At 58.5% G+C, this 17375-nt stretch overlaps 2 protein-coding genes across 2 annotated transcripts; one reads left to right on the forward strand and one right to left on the reverse strand.

Moving 5' to 3' along the window:
* Window positions 1-3763: 3763 nt before the first annotated feature.
* TM2D2 (TM2 domain containing 2) lies at window positions 3764-5018 on the forward strand. Its single transcript, XM_065747183.1, has 4 exons — window positions 3764-3969; window positions 4051-4138; window positions 4238-4353; window positions 4482-5018. Exons 1-4 carry the CDS (start codon window positions 3764-3766, stop codon window positions 4693-4695), a joined length of 624 nt encoding a protein of 207 aa, XP_065603255.1. The 3' UTR covers window positions 4696-5018.
* A 3812-nt stretch (window positions 5019-8830) lies between these two features.
* PLEKHA2 (pleckstrin homology domain containing A2) lies at window positions 8831-17114 on the reverse strand. The gene is made up of 12 exons (XM_065747184.1): window positions 17001-17114; window positions 14544-14707; window positions 13939-13995; window positions 13223-13271; window positions 13044-13141; window positions 11845-11991; window positions 10471-10617; window positions 10285-10353; window positions 10122-10192; window positions 9365-9428; window positions 9214-9291; window positions 8831-9103 (listed from the first exon to the last, which is right to left on the reverse strand). Exons 2-12 carry the CDS (start codon window positions 14682-14684, stop codon window positions 8831-8833), a joined length of 1194 nt encoding a protein of 397 aa, XP_065603256.1. The 5' UTR covers window positions 14685-14707; window positions 17001-17114.
* Between the last annotated feature and the right edge of the window lie 261 nt (window positions 17115-17375).

The following is a 17375-nucleotide window of genomic DNA, read 5'->3' on the forward strand; positions in this document are numbered from 1 at the left end:
CTGCGTGGCAGCGATGTGTCCGAGTAAGAGCTGATGGAAGCAGCAATGGCTTCGGACAGCAAGGATGTGTCGGAGGGACGGAGTACCTCCCCTACCAAGACTGGGAGCTGGGCTTGTTCAGCATGGAGAAAGAAAGGCTGCGGGGTGACCTCACTGCAGCCTTCCAGGACCTAAAGGAGCCTGTAAACAGGAGGGGAGAAAACTCTTGGAAAGGATAGAGAACGGCAGGATGAGGGGAAATGGGTTTAAGTTGAGGGAGGGAAGATTTAGGTTGGATATCAGGTGGAAGTCCTTTACTATGAGAGTGGTGAGGTGCTGGAACGGGCTGCCCTGAGAGGTCGTGGATGTCCCATCCCTGGAGGTGTTCGAGGCCGAATTGGATGGGGCCCTGGGCAACGTGGTCTACTATGAAATGGGGAGGTTGGTGGCCACAGCTAGGGGTTTGGAGGTCCATCATCCTTGAGGTCCCTTCCAACCTGGGGCATTCTGTGATGCTGTGACAGCCCCGTAAGAAGCTGTGCACATCCCGCGCTTAGAAATACTCACACAGCCAGGCTGCAGAGCAGGACAGCAGCCACGCTGGGCCACCCACAGCAGCACTGCTGGGACTGGAGCCCAGCACCAGCCCTGACCCAGCAACAGAGCCCTGCAGACCTCAGAGGGACATCCATACACCTCCTCCTGTGGCACAGACCAGCAGAACACAGCTTCAGAGTTTGACCCTACACTGTTTTTTAGAGAAAAACCAATAATCTGCATTACAGTGCAAAGCACGTGGAGATAAAGCTTCACATTAGCATTCCACTCCATGATCCCACAGGATACAGGTGAGTAAGGGAAATAAACTCCAGAATGAAACACCGTCAGAGTTTACTGCCTTCCGCTCAGAGCGTCACATCTGCAGCCTGCCCTGATAGCACAGCAACGCATTAAACACCTCTCCAAAACACTCCACGGAGCACAGTGCCTTCCTCTGAGAGGAGATGGCATAAACAACATGTGATGTGTTAGTCACGTCACTGAGCAGGTTGTGGAGAAGCTGCACTACAGACAGAGTCTGCTGTAGTGTAAACAGTGTATGCTGGCACACACCCACACTCTCACGGCTCTGGCTGATATCTGTGCTGTTTTAGAAGCAACTTTTGAATGCATGTGAACAGACACCTAAGCTACTGGTGCAAGCCTTGTCCTTCGGCCTAACGATGAGTTCTTGGGAGATACAGGAGGAGGCTCATGCTGCAGTTGCTGCAGCGAGCAGTTAAGGAGCAGGGCCACTTGGCCCTTCACGTTCCAGAAATTTACAGCCTTTTTTTTCCCCCAGAGCTGTAAGGAAGACAACCTCTGACTCGGGTTTCTTTCCCCTGGAGCCTCCAGCAAGCAGATAACCTCCTGTTCCTGGGGGAGGGAGGAAACAACTCAGCTTCCTGAAGCCAGTTTTACTTACTCTAATGGACGACAGCTGGACAGAAAGCCAGCACAATAACATAATCCTCCAAGGTAAGGCAGAAAATCTTATTCTAGCCTGATGCTAGGAAAAAACTCTGTGGGATACAGGATGTACATCTTCAACCCTCAGAGAAGTTGTGCATGACTTCTGAGTCAGGTAATATCCAACGAGGCTCACAAGCCAGGCTTATATCTTACCTAAGGTACATAAGGCTTCCCAGGGATTATGATCTTATCATGGATCACACAGTTATCACCATGCATTGTACAAATAACACACAAACATGAATCACACCGTTAAAAAGTGGTTCCTGCCTGAGAGGCATGAGATTCCCAGCTTTGCATTTAGCAAGAGCTATACACATCTCCCTTGACTCCTGCTGTTCTGGCCTTTCAATACAGAAAGGCACCTCTAAGCCCCACACTGCAGAAACAAACCAGAAAGGAGGTGGGAAGGAAAGATCCTAACCACATGCTGTAGGCCAAATGTGAACCTGTCAGCTCTGGAATCAATCTTGTCCATATGGATACCTGTGTTCCCACTGAGCCTTTGGGAGCTGCACAACAGACACTGCATGACCACAGTTCAGCAAGCCCTGCACACAAGCAGAGAGCAAGGGGATGGGAGAAGACACAGAACAAATGCCCCCAAACAAAATGCACCATTTGTCAGTTGTTTTAATAATTCTTTGCAAGAAAACAATAGAACAAACAAGAAAAGAAACTTCCCAGAAACCCTCCAGATAGAACCAGGTATTGCATTCCCTCTCCCAGTGAACGACAAACATCTATCTTTGCCACACCATGGGGTACAAGGACTCCAACTAAACTGGCTAAATATATCACAGTGTCTTTAAATAGCAGTCAGACGCATCACGTTCTCTCTACAACCCCAGCCCTGCTGCCTCCACACCCTCTCCACACGCCATGTGCATGGCATTTGTTTATAAACACTGCAAAGAAAACAGATTAAGGACTCTGGATGCAGTCAGGACTTCCCGGACATCACCTGCAACAATCCAGACTGCTTAGGGAGCACACTCCTTAACACTGCTGGGGTGACTGCTGGCTGACTGGCACCTACAAACATGGGTAATGGCTCTGTTTCCCAAATGCATTCTTCTCCGATTACATGCTTTGCCCAGCCTCCAACTGGAGATAATGAATGCCACTACCTGCCTCAAAGCACATTTGGCATTTCCAATCTAAAGACCTCCCAGCACCAGGGAACAGACTAAGAGGGTCAACATCAGGATCATCATCTCTAGCCCTCTACCTTTATGCTGCTGACCACTCTTCAGTTAATCCCCAGGTTTTATTCAGAAAGACCTCAGAGAGTGACCTCTACAGCTCCGAGCTCAACAGAGAAGGGCCAAAGGGGTCTCCTGTATTTACAGCCTCTCTGTACAAGGGGCACCAGGAGCTGGATACACAGATTCCACCAGCTGACGGCCTCAGCTGCTTTCCTGCTAACGAGAAGCACGCTGGGAGTGCTGGGCCCCCATTTATCTTCCAGACATTTCCAAAGTCACACCCCAGTGAGCGCACAGATGTGTTATGCAATCTTAAACATATCAATAGAGCCACTTGGAAGCCTCTGTTCTGGTTATGGCTGAGACAGTGGTTTTTCTTCCAGCAGCTGCTACAGCACCACATTTTCGATAGGGACAGTAACGCTGGTGACACCTCAGTATTGCGGCTGTTGGGCTTATGCTAATCAAGGACATCTCAACCTCCTGCACCTCACCAGTAAGGGAAAGGGGGGGGTGAGTGAGTAGCCGGGAGGGGACAGAACTGGGACAGCTAGTCCGTGCAGACCAAAGGCATTTCCCATGTTACACAGCACCCTGCTGAGCAATGCCACAGCACCTGCCCAGAGGTGTCCGCTCCGAGCACGAGCCCAGGCAGGCGGGGGCTGCAACAAGACGGCAGCACCACTACCCAGGCCTTGCAGCCACGGCACGTACCTTGGGGAACACTCCTACCGCAGCACGCGCCCGCGGCGCGGCCCAAACCGCAGCAGACGGAACCCGACGCTGCCGCGGCCGCTTTAAAAAGCAGCGGGCTCCTCCCTCGTCCCGCCCCCTCTCTTTTCCGATTGGCCGCCGCGCCAACCGCTTCCCGGCGTGTTCCGTACTTCCGCCTCCCTTCCTCCTCCCCCTTTCCGGCTTAGCTCCGATTGGTTGCCGGCGAGCCCCTCCCGCCTCCCGACACGAGAACGCGTGCGCCTATTGGCTGCCGGCTGCGCGACGGCGGCGGCGGCGGGGCGGAAGGCCTGGGTGGGCGGGAGCGGCGTTTCCTAGCAGCGGGCGCCGCCATGGCGCCGCGGCGCGGCGGGCCGGTGGGCTACGCGCTGCTGTGCGGGCAGGCCGTGCTGCTGCTCGGCAACCTGCTGCTGCTGCACGGCGCCTCGCGCGGCCTCCCGCACAACGGCAGCGAGCCCGAGGCGCCGGGCGTGGAGCCGCCTGCTGCCAGCTGGGCCTACAGCGACCCGCGGGCGCCGCTCGTCCTCTGCACGTACCTGTGAGCGCCGGGCCGGGCCGGGCCTCGCGCGGAGAGAGGGCCCCCACGGCGCGGCCTTCACCGCTTCCTCCTCCCCCGCAGCCCCGAAGAGTTCGTGGAGTGTGAGGAGCCCGTGGACCACGGCGGGAACGCGACGGCGCAGCAGGAGCTGGGACACGGCTGCGTGAAGGTGAGGGCCGGGCCGGGGGCGGCGAGGGCCGGCTGAGAGCTGAGGGCTGAGAGCTGAGGGCTGAGGGCTGAGCTCAGCTTCCCCCCACTCCCCGCCCAGTTCGGCGGACAGGCGCACGGCGACGTGGACCACACGCGGGTGCAGTGCCGGGCCCTGGACGGCATCGAGTGCGCCGAGCCGCGGAGCTTCCTGCGGGGCAGCCGGCCGTGCGTCAGGTAGGGGCCCTGCGGTGGGTGGGGGCCCTCTGGAGTGAGCCACAGCTGGGGCTGGGCTCAGAGGGCCCCGAGGCAGCGGGCAGAGGTTGGCTGCCCCTCCCCAACCCACCCCTGGCTGCCTGCTGCAGGTACACCGGCCATTACTTCATCACTACTTTGCTCTACTCGTTTTTCCTGGGCTGCTTCGGAGTGGATCGCTTCTGCCTGGGCCACACGGGCACCGCTGTGGGAAAGCTACTGACTCTGGGGGGGCTCGGGATCTGGTGGTTTGTGGACCTGATCCTCCTCATCACTGGGGGGCTGATGCCCAGCGATGGCAGCAATTGGTGCACTGTGTATTGAGTGGAACCAGAGTGGATCCCCAGAGCTCACTGTGGCTGCAGGTCCAGAGATGGACGACTCCTCTTGCTTCAGAGCATCAGAACAGAGACTCCACTTGAGGGTTTCTGCCTTGCACAAATACGGATTTACAAAGCTATAAATTAATCTGCAGAACAATTGTTCTTGTTAATTCCTCTGTATATATGTTGGACACAAAATTGGGTATATATTTTGCTTGTTTCAAGCAATTTGGGTTTGTTTTTTTTTCTTCTCAAGTGATAAGTGTGAGAACTCAGGCTTTGGAAACACAAGTGGTCCAATCAATAAAGTTTGGAAAGGGCTGACTCCACTTATTTCTGATATTTATTCACTACAGAGTCGCAGGCCCTCAGCCTGTGGTTTTGTGTGGTGGTTTAGTGAACATTTACAGCTGAAACCTAACGGTGTTGTAGAGGGGAAGTGACAAGCTCAAATTCTGAAGTAGTTGTTTATGCCCATGTGCATCTGCTACATGTGAAGCCAAGTGAGATCTAGCAGACTGCCCCCTTCTGAAGAATGTCATCTTCCCCTGTTTCAGGCCAGAAAAGTCACAGCACAGCAAAAATAAATTCAGAATGTAAAAGTAACGTTGTCCACACACTGTGAGGGAAATAGGTTGGGGTTTGGGGATCTCTGGGTTGAGGTTTTGGTTTGTATGATCCCACCAGCTACTGCACAGGCAAAACTTAGAGTAATAGCAGGTCCTGTGACTCTCCCAGTAGCTACTTCAAAAACACATGTGAAATGAGAGCAAGTATGGAAGAACTATTTTGCTTTGGAAATAAAAGAAGCTCAGCACTTCAGCCACAGCACAGAGCGTGTGCAGTACTGAAATGAGCAGAGGCCTCAAGCAACTGCACGCACACAAAAGAGGAAGCTCTACCAGATACAGTTTGAGAACTTACCAAATTGAATAAAAACGGGAAAAGGAAGCCACAGCAAGATACACACAGCCAGAACCAGACACCAAATCCATCTGTGCGAAAGCCCAGTATGATCTGACATAAAATGCAGCAGAAGTGCACTTCCCACTCTGAGTTCTGCAGATGGAGCACCCTCTGGTTGCTTGCAGTCAGCTGACATCTGCTGGTGCTACTTCTGTCCTCCTGTGGAACTGCCAGAGGTTTCAGTCTGGCAGGGAATTAACTGCCTGCTCCAGTTTTGCTTTGTGGTTTGTTGCAACAACTCCTCCCCTCTGGGGAATGGGATTTATATCCCATTTAGGTCACGAGGAATCTGAGTTTGGCAGTGTTGAATGGGTCTCAGGGCGGTGGGGTGAGGCGGGGGAAGCCTTCATTATAAAAGCACCCCATTCTTCAGCCTAGTGAAATAACAGGGCCCACGGTGGGAAAACAAATTAATTTGTGAGCCAGAAAGAAAAAAATAATAATCCTGCGTGTAAAAGCCCATCGTCATTAACATCTCCCCCTGTTCTCAGCCCAGCAGCTGCCAGCTAACAGCAGGGGCTCACATTCCTTCCATGTCTGACAGTGTCATTAAGTACAGCGAGGGGTACCCAGGGCTTGGGCTGAACCCCTTTGTTGTGCCCTTGTCCTCAGCAGGGTTAGAGCTTCCCTGGCTGCAGGGATTCAGCCCATCCAGGCCAGGGAATTTCCTTGCTCTGAACTTCCTCGCTCTGCAGTTCCCACATGAAATTCTCTCTTTGGGATTTGAATAATATTATGTGATAGTTGCTGTTATTTTTTTTAATTTCTCTGAAATTAAAAGGGCTTCTGAGCGTTTGGAAACAAAAAAAAGCACTGTTATTATCTTCACTTAATAACAGATACAGAAATTTACATCTGTTAGCTGCCACGGAGTTATATTGCATGGGGATTTAGATTACACGAGCTGACTTTATTCTCACACTAAGTGAGCTTTGCTGCTTTTAACTCCCATCGTGAGTGGGGCGAATGGAAAACATTTCAAAGCAAATCTGGGTGGAGGAGCGCTCTCCCGGTAGGACGTCTCGCATCGTAAATGAAGGAGTGAGGAGCGGCCGCATGCGAAGAGCAGAGGCGCCCACGAGAAAGCGGCTGTTAATTACCCCCGGCTGCTAATGACAGCGCGGCTCCCACTGCCCGACCGGGGCGTTCTGGGGCAGCGCTCGCCCCGTGGGTCCCACTGACCCCGAGCACAGAGCTCCGCGGTCCCGCAGCCCCGGGGCTCCGTCTGACGCTGCTGATATCATCTGTCTGCGCGCAGCCCACGGCCCGCCAGGCTCCTTGCACCTCCAAAATGGGATCCGTGCTGGAAGGAGGGGCCGTCCGCAGGGCTCCCTTAGCAGCGCTCTGAAAGCAAAGGCAACGAAAGGCTCGCAGCGGGACGGTGCGTCTAACCCTAACCCGAAGCTGCCCCCAGATGCCCTCGCGTCCCCCCTCCGTTCCTCTTACCGAGCACAGCACCAACAGAGAGCCTGGCAGAGCGCCTGGGGTTTCCTCCTTTATTTCCTAAGAGTTCCACGTTGTCATGGTTTTGTGGCATTTTGCTGGCACTGCGGGCTGAGGGACCCCCGGCCCTAAGAGCACTTGGGACTGCTGCTGGGAATCACTGCCCCTCTCACATCCCTTCCCGTCTCACATCCATCCCCCGGATCCCACACACATCGACCACCGCTGTCCTGGAGCTGCGGGAGGGTGGGAATGGGAGAAGGGGAGTGTTGCAACAGCACTGCAGCCACAGGTAGCTGCCCTGATGGATAATTAACCTGAATTGTGCAACGAGCTTCTGCTCCACCATCCCAGGCCCGAGGAAACCCTGCAATAACCATCAGCACGGCGTGGTGCTGCGTGTGAAGCCCTGCACAAAGGAGCCATCGTCACCACGCGTTTAATGGGATCCCAAAACGAGGTCAGAGTGCCGACACCACAGAGTCACAGCACGGGGTGAGCGACTGCCCCAAACTTCCAGGGAGCAGGGCACCCAAGCAGCGAGCAGCAGGTCAGCTGAGGGCAAAAACTGCTTCCCTACACTGGGAAAACAGAAAGGCAAAAAGGAACAGCGTAACTGAGGCTCCTACGATTAAATAAGAAACGTGGACCTTCTCCCAGTACTGCTGGCATTGATTTCCACTCCTTTTCTTCGTTGTGGTGTTCTCCAGCACCCCTGCACTGAGCTGCTCCTGCCCCCTTGTCTGGGGGTTGGGGGCATTCACCATCCCTCTCTGTATGAAGTGCACCTGCAGCTGCTTCCCCATGGGGAAGCAACGTAATGCCATCTGACGACACACTGCCACAGGAGGCTGATTTTGAAGAGCAGAGAAAACAAAACAAACAAAAAAGACAAAAAATAAAGCAAAAAAAAAAGATAACTAGACATAGCAAAGGGACGCTCTGCTAACTGCAGAGCACTGCAGCCCCACAGCTGCAGCAACGCACGTCTGGGCTGCTCAGCTCCAGCACTGCTGTGGTGCACTGGGATGGAAAGCAGAGCCCCTGCACACAGCTCATGGCAGCACCCACGGCATCCTGCACTCACTGCTGGGGAGAAGGCATCGGGCAATCACTCCTTGGGAAGACTTGCATTTTCCACGTGCTATGTGTCACACCTCCCACAGGAGGATATTTGCTTATGGAAATGACCGGCTCACGTTGCTAAGAAAGGTTCTTCTCCTTTCACTCTGAGTCAGACCGGGGCGGTTGGACGAGTCTCCCGGGGTTCATCTGCACGCTCAGCCTCTGCTGCTCTGTGCTCACTCACACCGATCTTTTTGGTGCCAACTGCACGCAGCACAAACCCCAGAACAACCTGAGGATACCTCGGCCGCCGCCAGCCCCGCGAGCAGCGCTCCTCACTGGGGAGTAACTACAGCCACAGATACAAAAGGAGGAAGCTGGATGCCACTGGGTGTGCTGCTGCCCCAGCAGTCGGGCAATGCGTGGAGCCAAGCTCCCAGGAAACATCGTCCGCAGCGCAGGCTGCGGCTCCAGGCACAGCTGAACTGGGGAACACCGAGCGGAGCAGAAGAGAGATGAGTGTTCCCCCAAGGAAAGGCCGCCTCGCCCCCCTCGTGCTTCCGAGCCCTCCTGCACCGCCTTCCACGTTCGGTGCTGGGGCAGAAACGACGCCACGCACCCACAGACCACGCCGGGGGGCACGCTGTGGGGCAGAGGCAGCGTCAGACGTCAGAGGTCCGGATGCTGTCATCGTCCAGGTCGAAGGGGAACGCCTTCTCCTTGTGGTGCTGCGGCTCTGAGCGGTGCCGCAGGCGCTCCCCCGGCACCGCGTCCCGGCCGGGCAGCTCGGGCTGCCCCCTGTCCCGTGGCACCGGCGTCCAGGGCTGCCAGGCGGTGGCGGGGGCCTTGCAGGGAGCTCTCCTCTCCTGTGGCTGCGATGGCACAGAGCTGCCCCCGGGCTTGGTCACGGAGCAGGAGCGCACGAAGGACATCTCCTGCAGGGAGCGAACACGGGTGGGTTCCTCTGTTGCTTTAGGAACCACGTCCCGTACATCGGCAGAATCAGTGCTGGATGCCAAGCACTACACAGACGGCTGTGACCTACCCTGGGGCGGGTCTTCAGGGCCTGCACTGCCCCCGTGATGGCGCGGATCCAGCTGTGCATGTCCTCGGGGCTGTCTGCCTGCGGGATGGGAGGAGCTCGCCCTGCCCCACTGCACAGCCCCCCCACTACCCGCACCACCCCCACCCCATACCTGGATGTAGAAGGTCCTGGAGCTCGTGATGATCTCAAAGAGGTTGTCCCGCATCAGGAGGTCACTGAAACAGTGAGAAAAGGGCGGTGGTACCCCGATGCCACATCGGAGAGCAAAAGGCCATATACATTCTTATAATAGAGAGTATGGGGATACGTTCAGGGCGAGCCCATCGAGAGAAACAAATCTACATTAATAAATTCTACTTTTACTTCAGCTAACAAGGTCTGTTTTCTGAGTTCATTTCTCACTGCAACTCTTCCAGTCCGATTTTATCAGCGTCCAACGAATGAACGACTCCCAAGAGGCTCTGCAGCCACTCGTGATGGTGCAGGGAACTCACACCCGGCTGCTCCAGGAACACCTCTGTTCTGCTGTCACACAGCAGCACTGCACACTCCTCCATCGGGAGATAAGTGCCGCGTGAGCACGCCCAGCACGGAGATGGCTATCAGCAGGGCAGAGAGCAGCTGCAATATCCTGCATCCCAGCACCCCTGCCTGCACCTGGGGACTGAGGGATATGGGTTTCTTCAAAGCAAAACAAAACAGAGATGTCTGCAGGGTGTCCGGGGAAAGCAAGGAGCCTGCGCCCGAGACACGGGGATACCGCAGAGGAGCTGCAGGAGATGGGAGCCACGCAGCCCCCATGCAGCAACCAGAGTGTTCCCATGGGGGAAACTCAAGATTTGAAGGGGATCTGGGATGGGGCTGGCAGCCAGACCCCCACTTCCCCCGCAGCCTCATGGAAACCTCACCCAGATTTGACCAGGCACTCGTGGGTCTTGCAGATGTCCTTCAGCAGGATGGAACGCAGCGGCTCCTTGTCCTGTGGGGTGGCAGGGGCTGCACTGGGATCACCGTCCCATTGGGTCCCAGTGGTCCCAGTGCTCGGCTCCAGGCAGGGCAGGGGCTGCTCACCTGCTCACATTTGTAGTAACTGATGGAGAACTCATCGAGGACAAAGTAGCGGCGCTTCCAGCTCTTCCTCTGGAAAACAGAGGGCACCGCTCAGTGCTGGGCTCCGTGCTTTCCCTGCACCAGGGACTGGAGGCACTCGGAGCATCCCCAGCCTGGGGGAGCAGCCCACACCCACCCAGCACTCACCACGTTGCCCTGCTTCACGCAGAAGCCGCTCTTGATGGCGGGGGGCCCAGCAGGTGGCTTGGTGGCCGAGGAGGGGATGTAGCTCTGCGAGCGGCGCAGCAGTGGGTGCGCAGCCGGGTCACCGCCCTCTGCTCCATCCCCTCCATTCTGCAAACAGGAGGGCACGGTTACTGGGGGACAGCAAGCCAGAGCTCTGGGCACAGCGCTGCGTGCAAAGGGCTCAGGCACAGACACTTCAACATCCTTCCAGCCCCACTCTGCGTTCTTATGGCCAAGCTGCTATTCCCCTGCGGGAAAGCAGATGCTTGTAGCCCAGGTAGGAACACCACGGCATCCCCACCCAGCACAGATTGTGGCTGAGCTCAAACATCCGTGCTCAGCTCCTTCCAGCCCCTTCTTCCTGCTCTCAGTCTGAGGTTTGCACATTGCCATAGCAGCCGCTGCTGGCTCGCGCCCTCACCACCCTTATATGGCCCCGTGTGGTTAACCAGCAACCGCCCTGCGCTCACGCTGCTCCTTCCAGCACCTTCAAGACGGCGCTTTGCTTTTCCCAGGACAGGGACCAGCAGCAGTTCAGCCACCTCAAGCTGCAGTGGATCCACACAAAGCCCACAGAGCAGCTCCCCGTGCCCCAAACCGCCTCCTTGTGCAGACGTGGGCACTCAGCAGCACAGCCCCAGGAGCTGGGTGAGCGATGCTGCTGTGTGATGGGGGGTGGTGGGAGTGGGGCTCCCCCCTGCAGTCACCCAACTGCACAGGGACAGCTCCAGGAAACCGTGAGCGTGCCCAGGAAGCGGCGGTGGGAGCAGCAGCCATCCCCCCCCCAGGGTAGGCAGCATGCACTGAAAATAGCCCAGCAGCTGACACACTGCCTCTAAAACAAGAGCTCTGCAAAAAACGCCAGGAGAGGGCTGAGGATGGGGCTGGGGGGCAGGACCCGGCCCCACACCTCAGCGGGAGGAGCAGCTGTCTCACTGCACAAGCAGTGCAGGTCTGAAGTTGGCAGTGCCACGGGGGGGGGGCAGGGAGCAGAGGGTGCCCTCCTTCTCCTCACACCCCCACGTCTCATCACTCCTCAGCGTGAGACACAGCAGAGATGCTCGAGGTGCTGACAGCAGCTATTTATACACCCTGAGTGGGAAGGCATTGCAGGAGCAGGGCTGGTTTCCAGAACCAAAAGTGCAAAGCAACCTCCAGCAGCACGGCCAGGAGCAGCTCCCGCAGAGCCTCGTGCACACACCGAGCATTCCTGGGCTGCTTCTCTCCCTCCCAAACCTTCCCAGGTGGGCAGCAGCTGGAGCGCACCGGCACCACACCATCCTTGGGGACACCACCACGGGATGCTCTGGCAGTGCAGCAGAGCCCACAGCTCACCTGACTGATGGAGATGGGGGTGTGCACCACCACACCCCCGATGATCTCGGTCTTGTAGGCCACCGGGGGCTTCCTGTCCTGAGCGTGCAGCACTGCTGGGGGCTTTGCGACCTCGGTGGTGGGGGGTACACCACCGCCCTTTGGGACCTGAGGGAGAAAGGAAGGGAGTGACGGCCACGGACCCACGGCCACCTCCACGTTGGTGCTCCCAGCCAAAATACAGCCACGGCCCTTTAAAAAACATCAATGGGGCCGACAGCCCAATTAGGGAGGGCGCGGCCCCCACCAGGCGGTTCACACTGGGATGAGAGGCGGTGAATAACTCAGCATCACCCCGCAGAGGAGCCGGGATGGCCTCTGCAGCCCAGTGCCTTTGTGGGACACTCGCTCCTTTAATTGTCCCTGCTCTACTTCCAGACAATGCTTAATGACGAGCGTTCATCTGCCTAATGAGGCCGGGCTTCAGCACGTCTGCAGGGACGCTTCTGCTCGCCCGATGCCACGCACTGAGCATCCATGCACAGAGCACACTGCACCTGCACTGCAAGCAGCCCCGTGCCCAGTGCCCGCCTCCCCCAGCCCCAGCTCGGCTCTGCACAGCGGTGCTGGGGAGCTGCAGGAAGCACTTTCACAATGCACGCAGGGGGACATGGCATGCAGGCAGCAGCTGCAGCTCCTGCCAAGCTCGGGTGCATGGCACAGCGCAACGGTGCAGCACGAATGAGCTCCCCGTGCTGCACAGAGCCGAGCAGCACTCGGCTGCCTCCGTCACCAGCACAGCAGCCATCACGAGCTGCGTGCATGCACGGAGCAGGAACACAGGAACCGAGTGGTGCGCCCGGAGCAGAAGTCTCTGCCAGAAGAGGAAGCTGAACCTGACACCGGGAGCAGCACCCAAAGCTCAGAGGACACGGGGGTGCCCCAAACGCTCCCAGCTGCTGCAGTCAGAGCACCGCGCACGGAGCTCAGATGGTGCTTTGTGCTGCACTGCATCCAGCCCTCAGGCTGCAGACAGCACCGGTTGCTGGGTCAGCGCCCATCACTTCACGGCTGCATGAGCAGCACAGAAAAGGAGAGCAGACTGCAGGCAGAGCCCTGCAACCCGGGCACAGCCAGCCCTGCACGGCCCTGCGACAGCGCCAGGCACAGCATTCAAGGAAGGGCAGGATCTGAGCGCAGAAAGGGGCCCCGGGACCCACCGTGATCTTGCTGGCGCGGTTGAGAGCCTCCACCCAGTCCTGCAGGTCCTTCTGGTCGCTGGCTTGCAGGAAATAGCGCTGGGACAGAGCGTTGATCACTGCCAGGGAAGGGGCTGAGAGTCAGGAACCTGTGCACCCCGACCACAGCCCCCCGCACCCCACTGCGTCCCCCCACTCACCAAAGCAGAACGGGGTTTTGGGTTTCTGCTTCGGGGTGGCGATGCTGACCTGCAGAGCAAATGAAAGGGAAAGGATGAGCACCAGTGCTGCTGTCATGCTGGGAAGCTTTCAAGGCCCTGAACGTTCAGGTTTCTGCCGGACTAACGCAGTCACTCTTGTCAGCAATTAAGGAAATTGAAGGAAAATAGCAGTGGTTTCTCCCTGAAGTGGAGGAATCATTTATATAAGAACCATATCCCCCAGGGCTCCGAGCACAGCACTCACGGGGTGTTATTCTGCAGACTTCCTCCTTCCCAGCCACCCCGTAATGCTCTGCGTACGTTTTCTCCCCATTTTTTGGCACACACAGAGTTGGTGCTCAGAGCCCCTGGCTCAACCCATCCCCGCAGTCTGTGACCAAATGCCCTCCGACAGCGATTTCCACTCAGACAACAACGTATATAATTTACAAGCGTGGCTCCTTCCGACGTGGGGAAGGCTCAGCCCCGCAGCATTGCTTCATCTGCACTTCATTTATAAATGATGACTCCGCAGAACAGAGGGATCCGCTCCGTTCCCTCCCGGCTCCGCTGCCCCAGCCCGCAGCACGCTCACGCCACGGAGCCCCAGCTGCATGGTGGTGCTGCTTTTTGCACCATTTCTGCCCTTCCCTGGGAGAAGGGATGCCCAGGGAGGGTGCGTGGTGGCATGGAGCCGTGCTCTCTGCGGGCCTTACCTTGGAGATGTAGGTGAGCTGCAGAGAGCCGACGGCGCCCGCTCCCATCGCCAGGTTCTGCAGAGCACACAGCAGAAGAGAGGTGAGAGCAGAAGGCAGAGGAGACCCCGGGTCAGCACGGCCGGGTCAGGCCCCGCTCCGGGCTCAGGGTGCAGCCAGATGCACGCAGATGGGAGCTCTGCATTCGTTTGCTTTGGATGCAGAGTTCAGGACTGCTGGTGACAGATACAGTCCCACCACGCTGCTGCTTCCTCGGAAAGGAACCAGGGCTACTTGGAAGGGAGGAATTGCTTCCAGATGTGGCCATGCTCAGCACCGCTATGCGGCTTTGCCCCGAGCAGGCAAAGCCCAACACGTCCCCACAGACCTCAGCAGGCTTCGATGGGGCTGCAGCAATGGAAAATTCAACCCCAAGCTTGGAAAACCAAACGATCCCGAGCGACAGATGGGGGAAAATCCCTACCCACGTGCTTCGTGCAAAAAGCATTCCCTCCCATTAAACCAGAGTGGAACGGGCACAGACACGACGCCGTGCTGCCCCCAGGACCCAGCTGTCCCACAGCACAGGGACAGCTCAGCCTCGGGGGGACGCGGGGGGGCCGTACCTGCGGGTTGTCCATGTACCACAGCAGGCAGTTGGCCTGCGTGTCCAGGATGAAGTAGCGCCGCAGGAATTTGCCACAGGTCTCATTTTCCTCGATGTCCAGGAAGCCGCAGATACGGTTCTGTCGGTCCAGGTACGGCATGCCGGGCTCCTTCTGGCATCACCCTGCGGGGGGGCGGGGGGAGGGGCAGTGAGGGCCGCGCAGCTCCGGCCCCAACTTCTGCTGCCTCTCCCGGGTGAGGGCAGAATGAAACCGCTCCCTCTGCACATCGGCGCTGCGGGGAAAGCTGCCAGGCACGCTCAGAAATCACCCGGCGTGTTTCTGCGATGAGAAGGGAGCGCGGGGTGACTGCATCACCCGAGGAAAGCTCCCAACCCTTCTGTGCCGCTCCAAGTCCAGCACCGCGGCCAGCAGGGGTGGGCCGTGCCGAGCAGCCCCACAACCCAGCGCTGCCCCATAGGGCACAGCGGCTGCACGGAGCCGGCACGGGCAGTGCGAGACCCCTGGGGACCGCCGAGCAAAAGCAGCCCGAGTGTGCTCCCGGGAAACGTCCAACAATCCGCAGCTCCAGCAGGATGCGGTGCCACCGCGATGCAGAGTCAGCAGGGACACTGCTGCGAGCACGACCCCCCCGAGGAGCTGAGCACAACTGGCGGGCAGGAGCAGCAGCTGCGGGCACTGCTGAGCCCAGCACAGCCCCGTGGATGGGGGATGGGGGTGGAGGCCGCGGTTATGGGGGGGGTTGGTGCGGTTCGGACGGCAGAAGGGAGGGTGACTCTGCAGGTGCCAGAAGGAGCCCGCACAAACAAAGCATCTCATGCAGAAAAGGAGGAAACGCTGTTTTCGAGCCCAAGAGCGGCTGCGGAGCGGAGGTGACAATGGAGGTGACAGTGGAGGTGACAGTGGAGGTGACAATGTGTCCCCGGAGCTCAGAGCACCGCAGATGGGCACCGCGGCTCCGCTGTGGGGAAACGGAGCTGCTCCGGGAGGAAGGGCCGCCCCAAAGCAGCGCGGCACAAAGTGCACGATTCACGTTTCGCTGCTTTTATTTTTGTGGGTTTACTTTGGTCGGGTCGGGGAGTACACATAAAACAGATTCCCAAGTGACTTCAGCGGCATCGAAACGATCCTGAGCCACCAGCAAAAAAAAAACCCAGAGACCTTTTCCGACAGAATGGAAGGGATTGGGCCGCGGTGCAGCACCGTGCGGCTTAGGGGGCGGTTTGGGGACGGTTTTGGTGGTTTTGGGGCGGTTTCGCTCCCCCCCAGGACACGCTGCAGCTCCTCACCTCCCCCCGTTGCCATCCCTCATTAACGGAGCGTGCAAACAGCTCGGCTCCTCCACGAGCTGACCTCGGATTGCACCTGGATATGCAAAACCCATCGGGCAGAGGAGATAACGATAACGATCGCTCCCAACTGCCTCCGGGACAGCGCAGGATTCCCTCTGCCAGCGAGCACGAACCGTCCCCGCCCTCTTTGGGAGCCCCACTGCTCCCAGCCCTCAGCACTGCACCCCGAATTGCACTTTTACATAGGAAAATGATGAAAGCAGCAGCTCCGGCTCCGTCAGCCCGCGGGGGCCGGGTCCCGCTGCTGGGGGGGGGCATCACTTCACACCAACGTTTATTATTTACACAGCACTTTGTAAACGCAGAGTCGTAAATATTTGCACGCGTTTGCTACAGGAAGGCCACGAGGCCGAATCTGGAGGGTGGAGAACGAGAGGGTCCGAACACACGAAGGACCACGCGGGAAATCGGCATCGCTGAGGATGCACAACCCACCCCCCCACCCACCCACCCACAGACCCCCACCGGCACATTTCATCCGCGCTCACAGCATCCTTCTCTCCCCCCACCCCATCCCGTCCTCGCTGTCCCGGTGCCATCCGGGACACGCTGTATGTCACGAGGGCCCCACGCGGCGCCCGCAGCGGTGACAGCGTTACTTCCTCCTACCTGGTGCTCAGCTCCAGCACCGCTCCGGCAGCCGACGCGGGGAGAGCCCAGCAGCTCCGGCTACGCGCAGGCACGTGCCTTAATGAAGTAATTAACCGGCTGCGAGCAGGCTGGGGTACGACGATACTCTTCATCACCGTACCGAAAAACTCCACGCGCTCCCAACAGCTGCGGAGTGGAAATCCACGCTCCCCATCCCGCGCAGCACTGAGCGTCCCGAGCACCCCCGCACCTCCCCGACGTGCACAGTGCGGGGCTTTTCCGACCCACGGAGCACCGCTGCTCCCAACTGCTGCGAAGGGACCTCCTGCAGCCCCCTCCCCACTCACGGAGCGGACCACTCCGCGCCCACAGCACAGCACCGAGGGCGGAGGAAGGACGGAACCAACCCCCCCCCCCCCCCCACACACACACACAGCCCGACCAAAGAGGAGCGCTGTCCGCGCGTGGAGTGCGAGCTCCGCGGACGCGCGTGGCCCCTCCGCCCCGCACTCACCCCGCACCGCCGCTGCGCTGTCGGCGCCGTGCATGGCCGGGCTGGGGCTGCGCGCACACGGAGCGGAGCCGCGGAGGAGGGCCGGGCGCGGAGGGGGTGTGCCCGCGGCTCCGCCGTCGCTTTTTTTCCGGGTTAATTACGTCTCCCATTAGCAAAGCCGGCCCCGGATGTGAGTGCGGGGCCGCGGGCGCCCGGGGGTGCGGGGAGGGGGGTGATGGGTGCAATAGGGGGCGGCCGTTCCCCCGCACCTTTCGCGGCCCCGGGGGTCGGACGTGGGGGCTCCGCGTGGGAACGCGGCTCCGAGCGCCCGAAACAGCCGTAACCCGGCTGCCTCCTCCTCCTCCTCCTCCTCCTCCTCCCCGGGCCCTCCGGGAG

Source organism: Cyrtonyx montezumae, unplaced genomic scaffold (assembly GCF_038088225.1).
Source record: "Cyrtonyx montezumae isolate F1298 unplaced genomic scaffold, pur_monq_1.0 scaffold_42, whole genome shotgun sequence".
Taxonomy (NCBI): Eukaryota; Metazoa; Chordata; class Aves; order Galliformes; family Odontophoridae; genus Cyrtonyx; species Cyrtonyx montezumae.

Coding starts and splice junctions, on each gene's coding strand:
- TM2D2 (XM_065747183.1), top strand. CDS start 3,764: ATGGCGCCGCGGCGCGGCGGGCCGGTGGGCTACGCGCTGCTGTGCGGG. Junction 4,139..4,237: donor TGGGACACGGCTGCGTGAAG/GTGAGGGCCGGG, acceptor CTCCCCGCCCAG/TTCGGCGGACAGGCGCACGG. Junction 4,354..4,481: donor GGCAGCCGGCCGTGCGTCAG/GTAGGGGCCCTG, acceptor TGCCTGCTGCAG/GTACACCGGCCATTACTTCA.
- PLEKHA2 (XM_065747184.1), bottom strand. CDS start 14,684: ATGCCGTACCTGGACCGACAGAACCGTATCTGCGGCTTCCTGGACATC. Junction 13,272..13,938: donor AGCTCACCTACATCTCCAAG/GTAAGGCCCGCA, acceptor TTTGCTCTGCAG/GTCAGCATCGCCACCCCGAA. Junction 9,429..10,121: donor GAGTGCCTGGTCAAATCTGG/GTGAGGTTTCCA, acceptor TCACTGTTTCAG/TGACCTCCTGATGCGGGACA.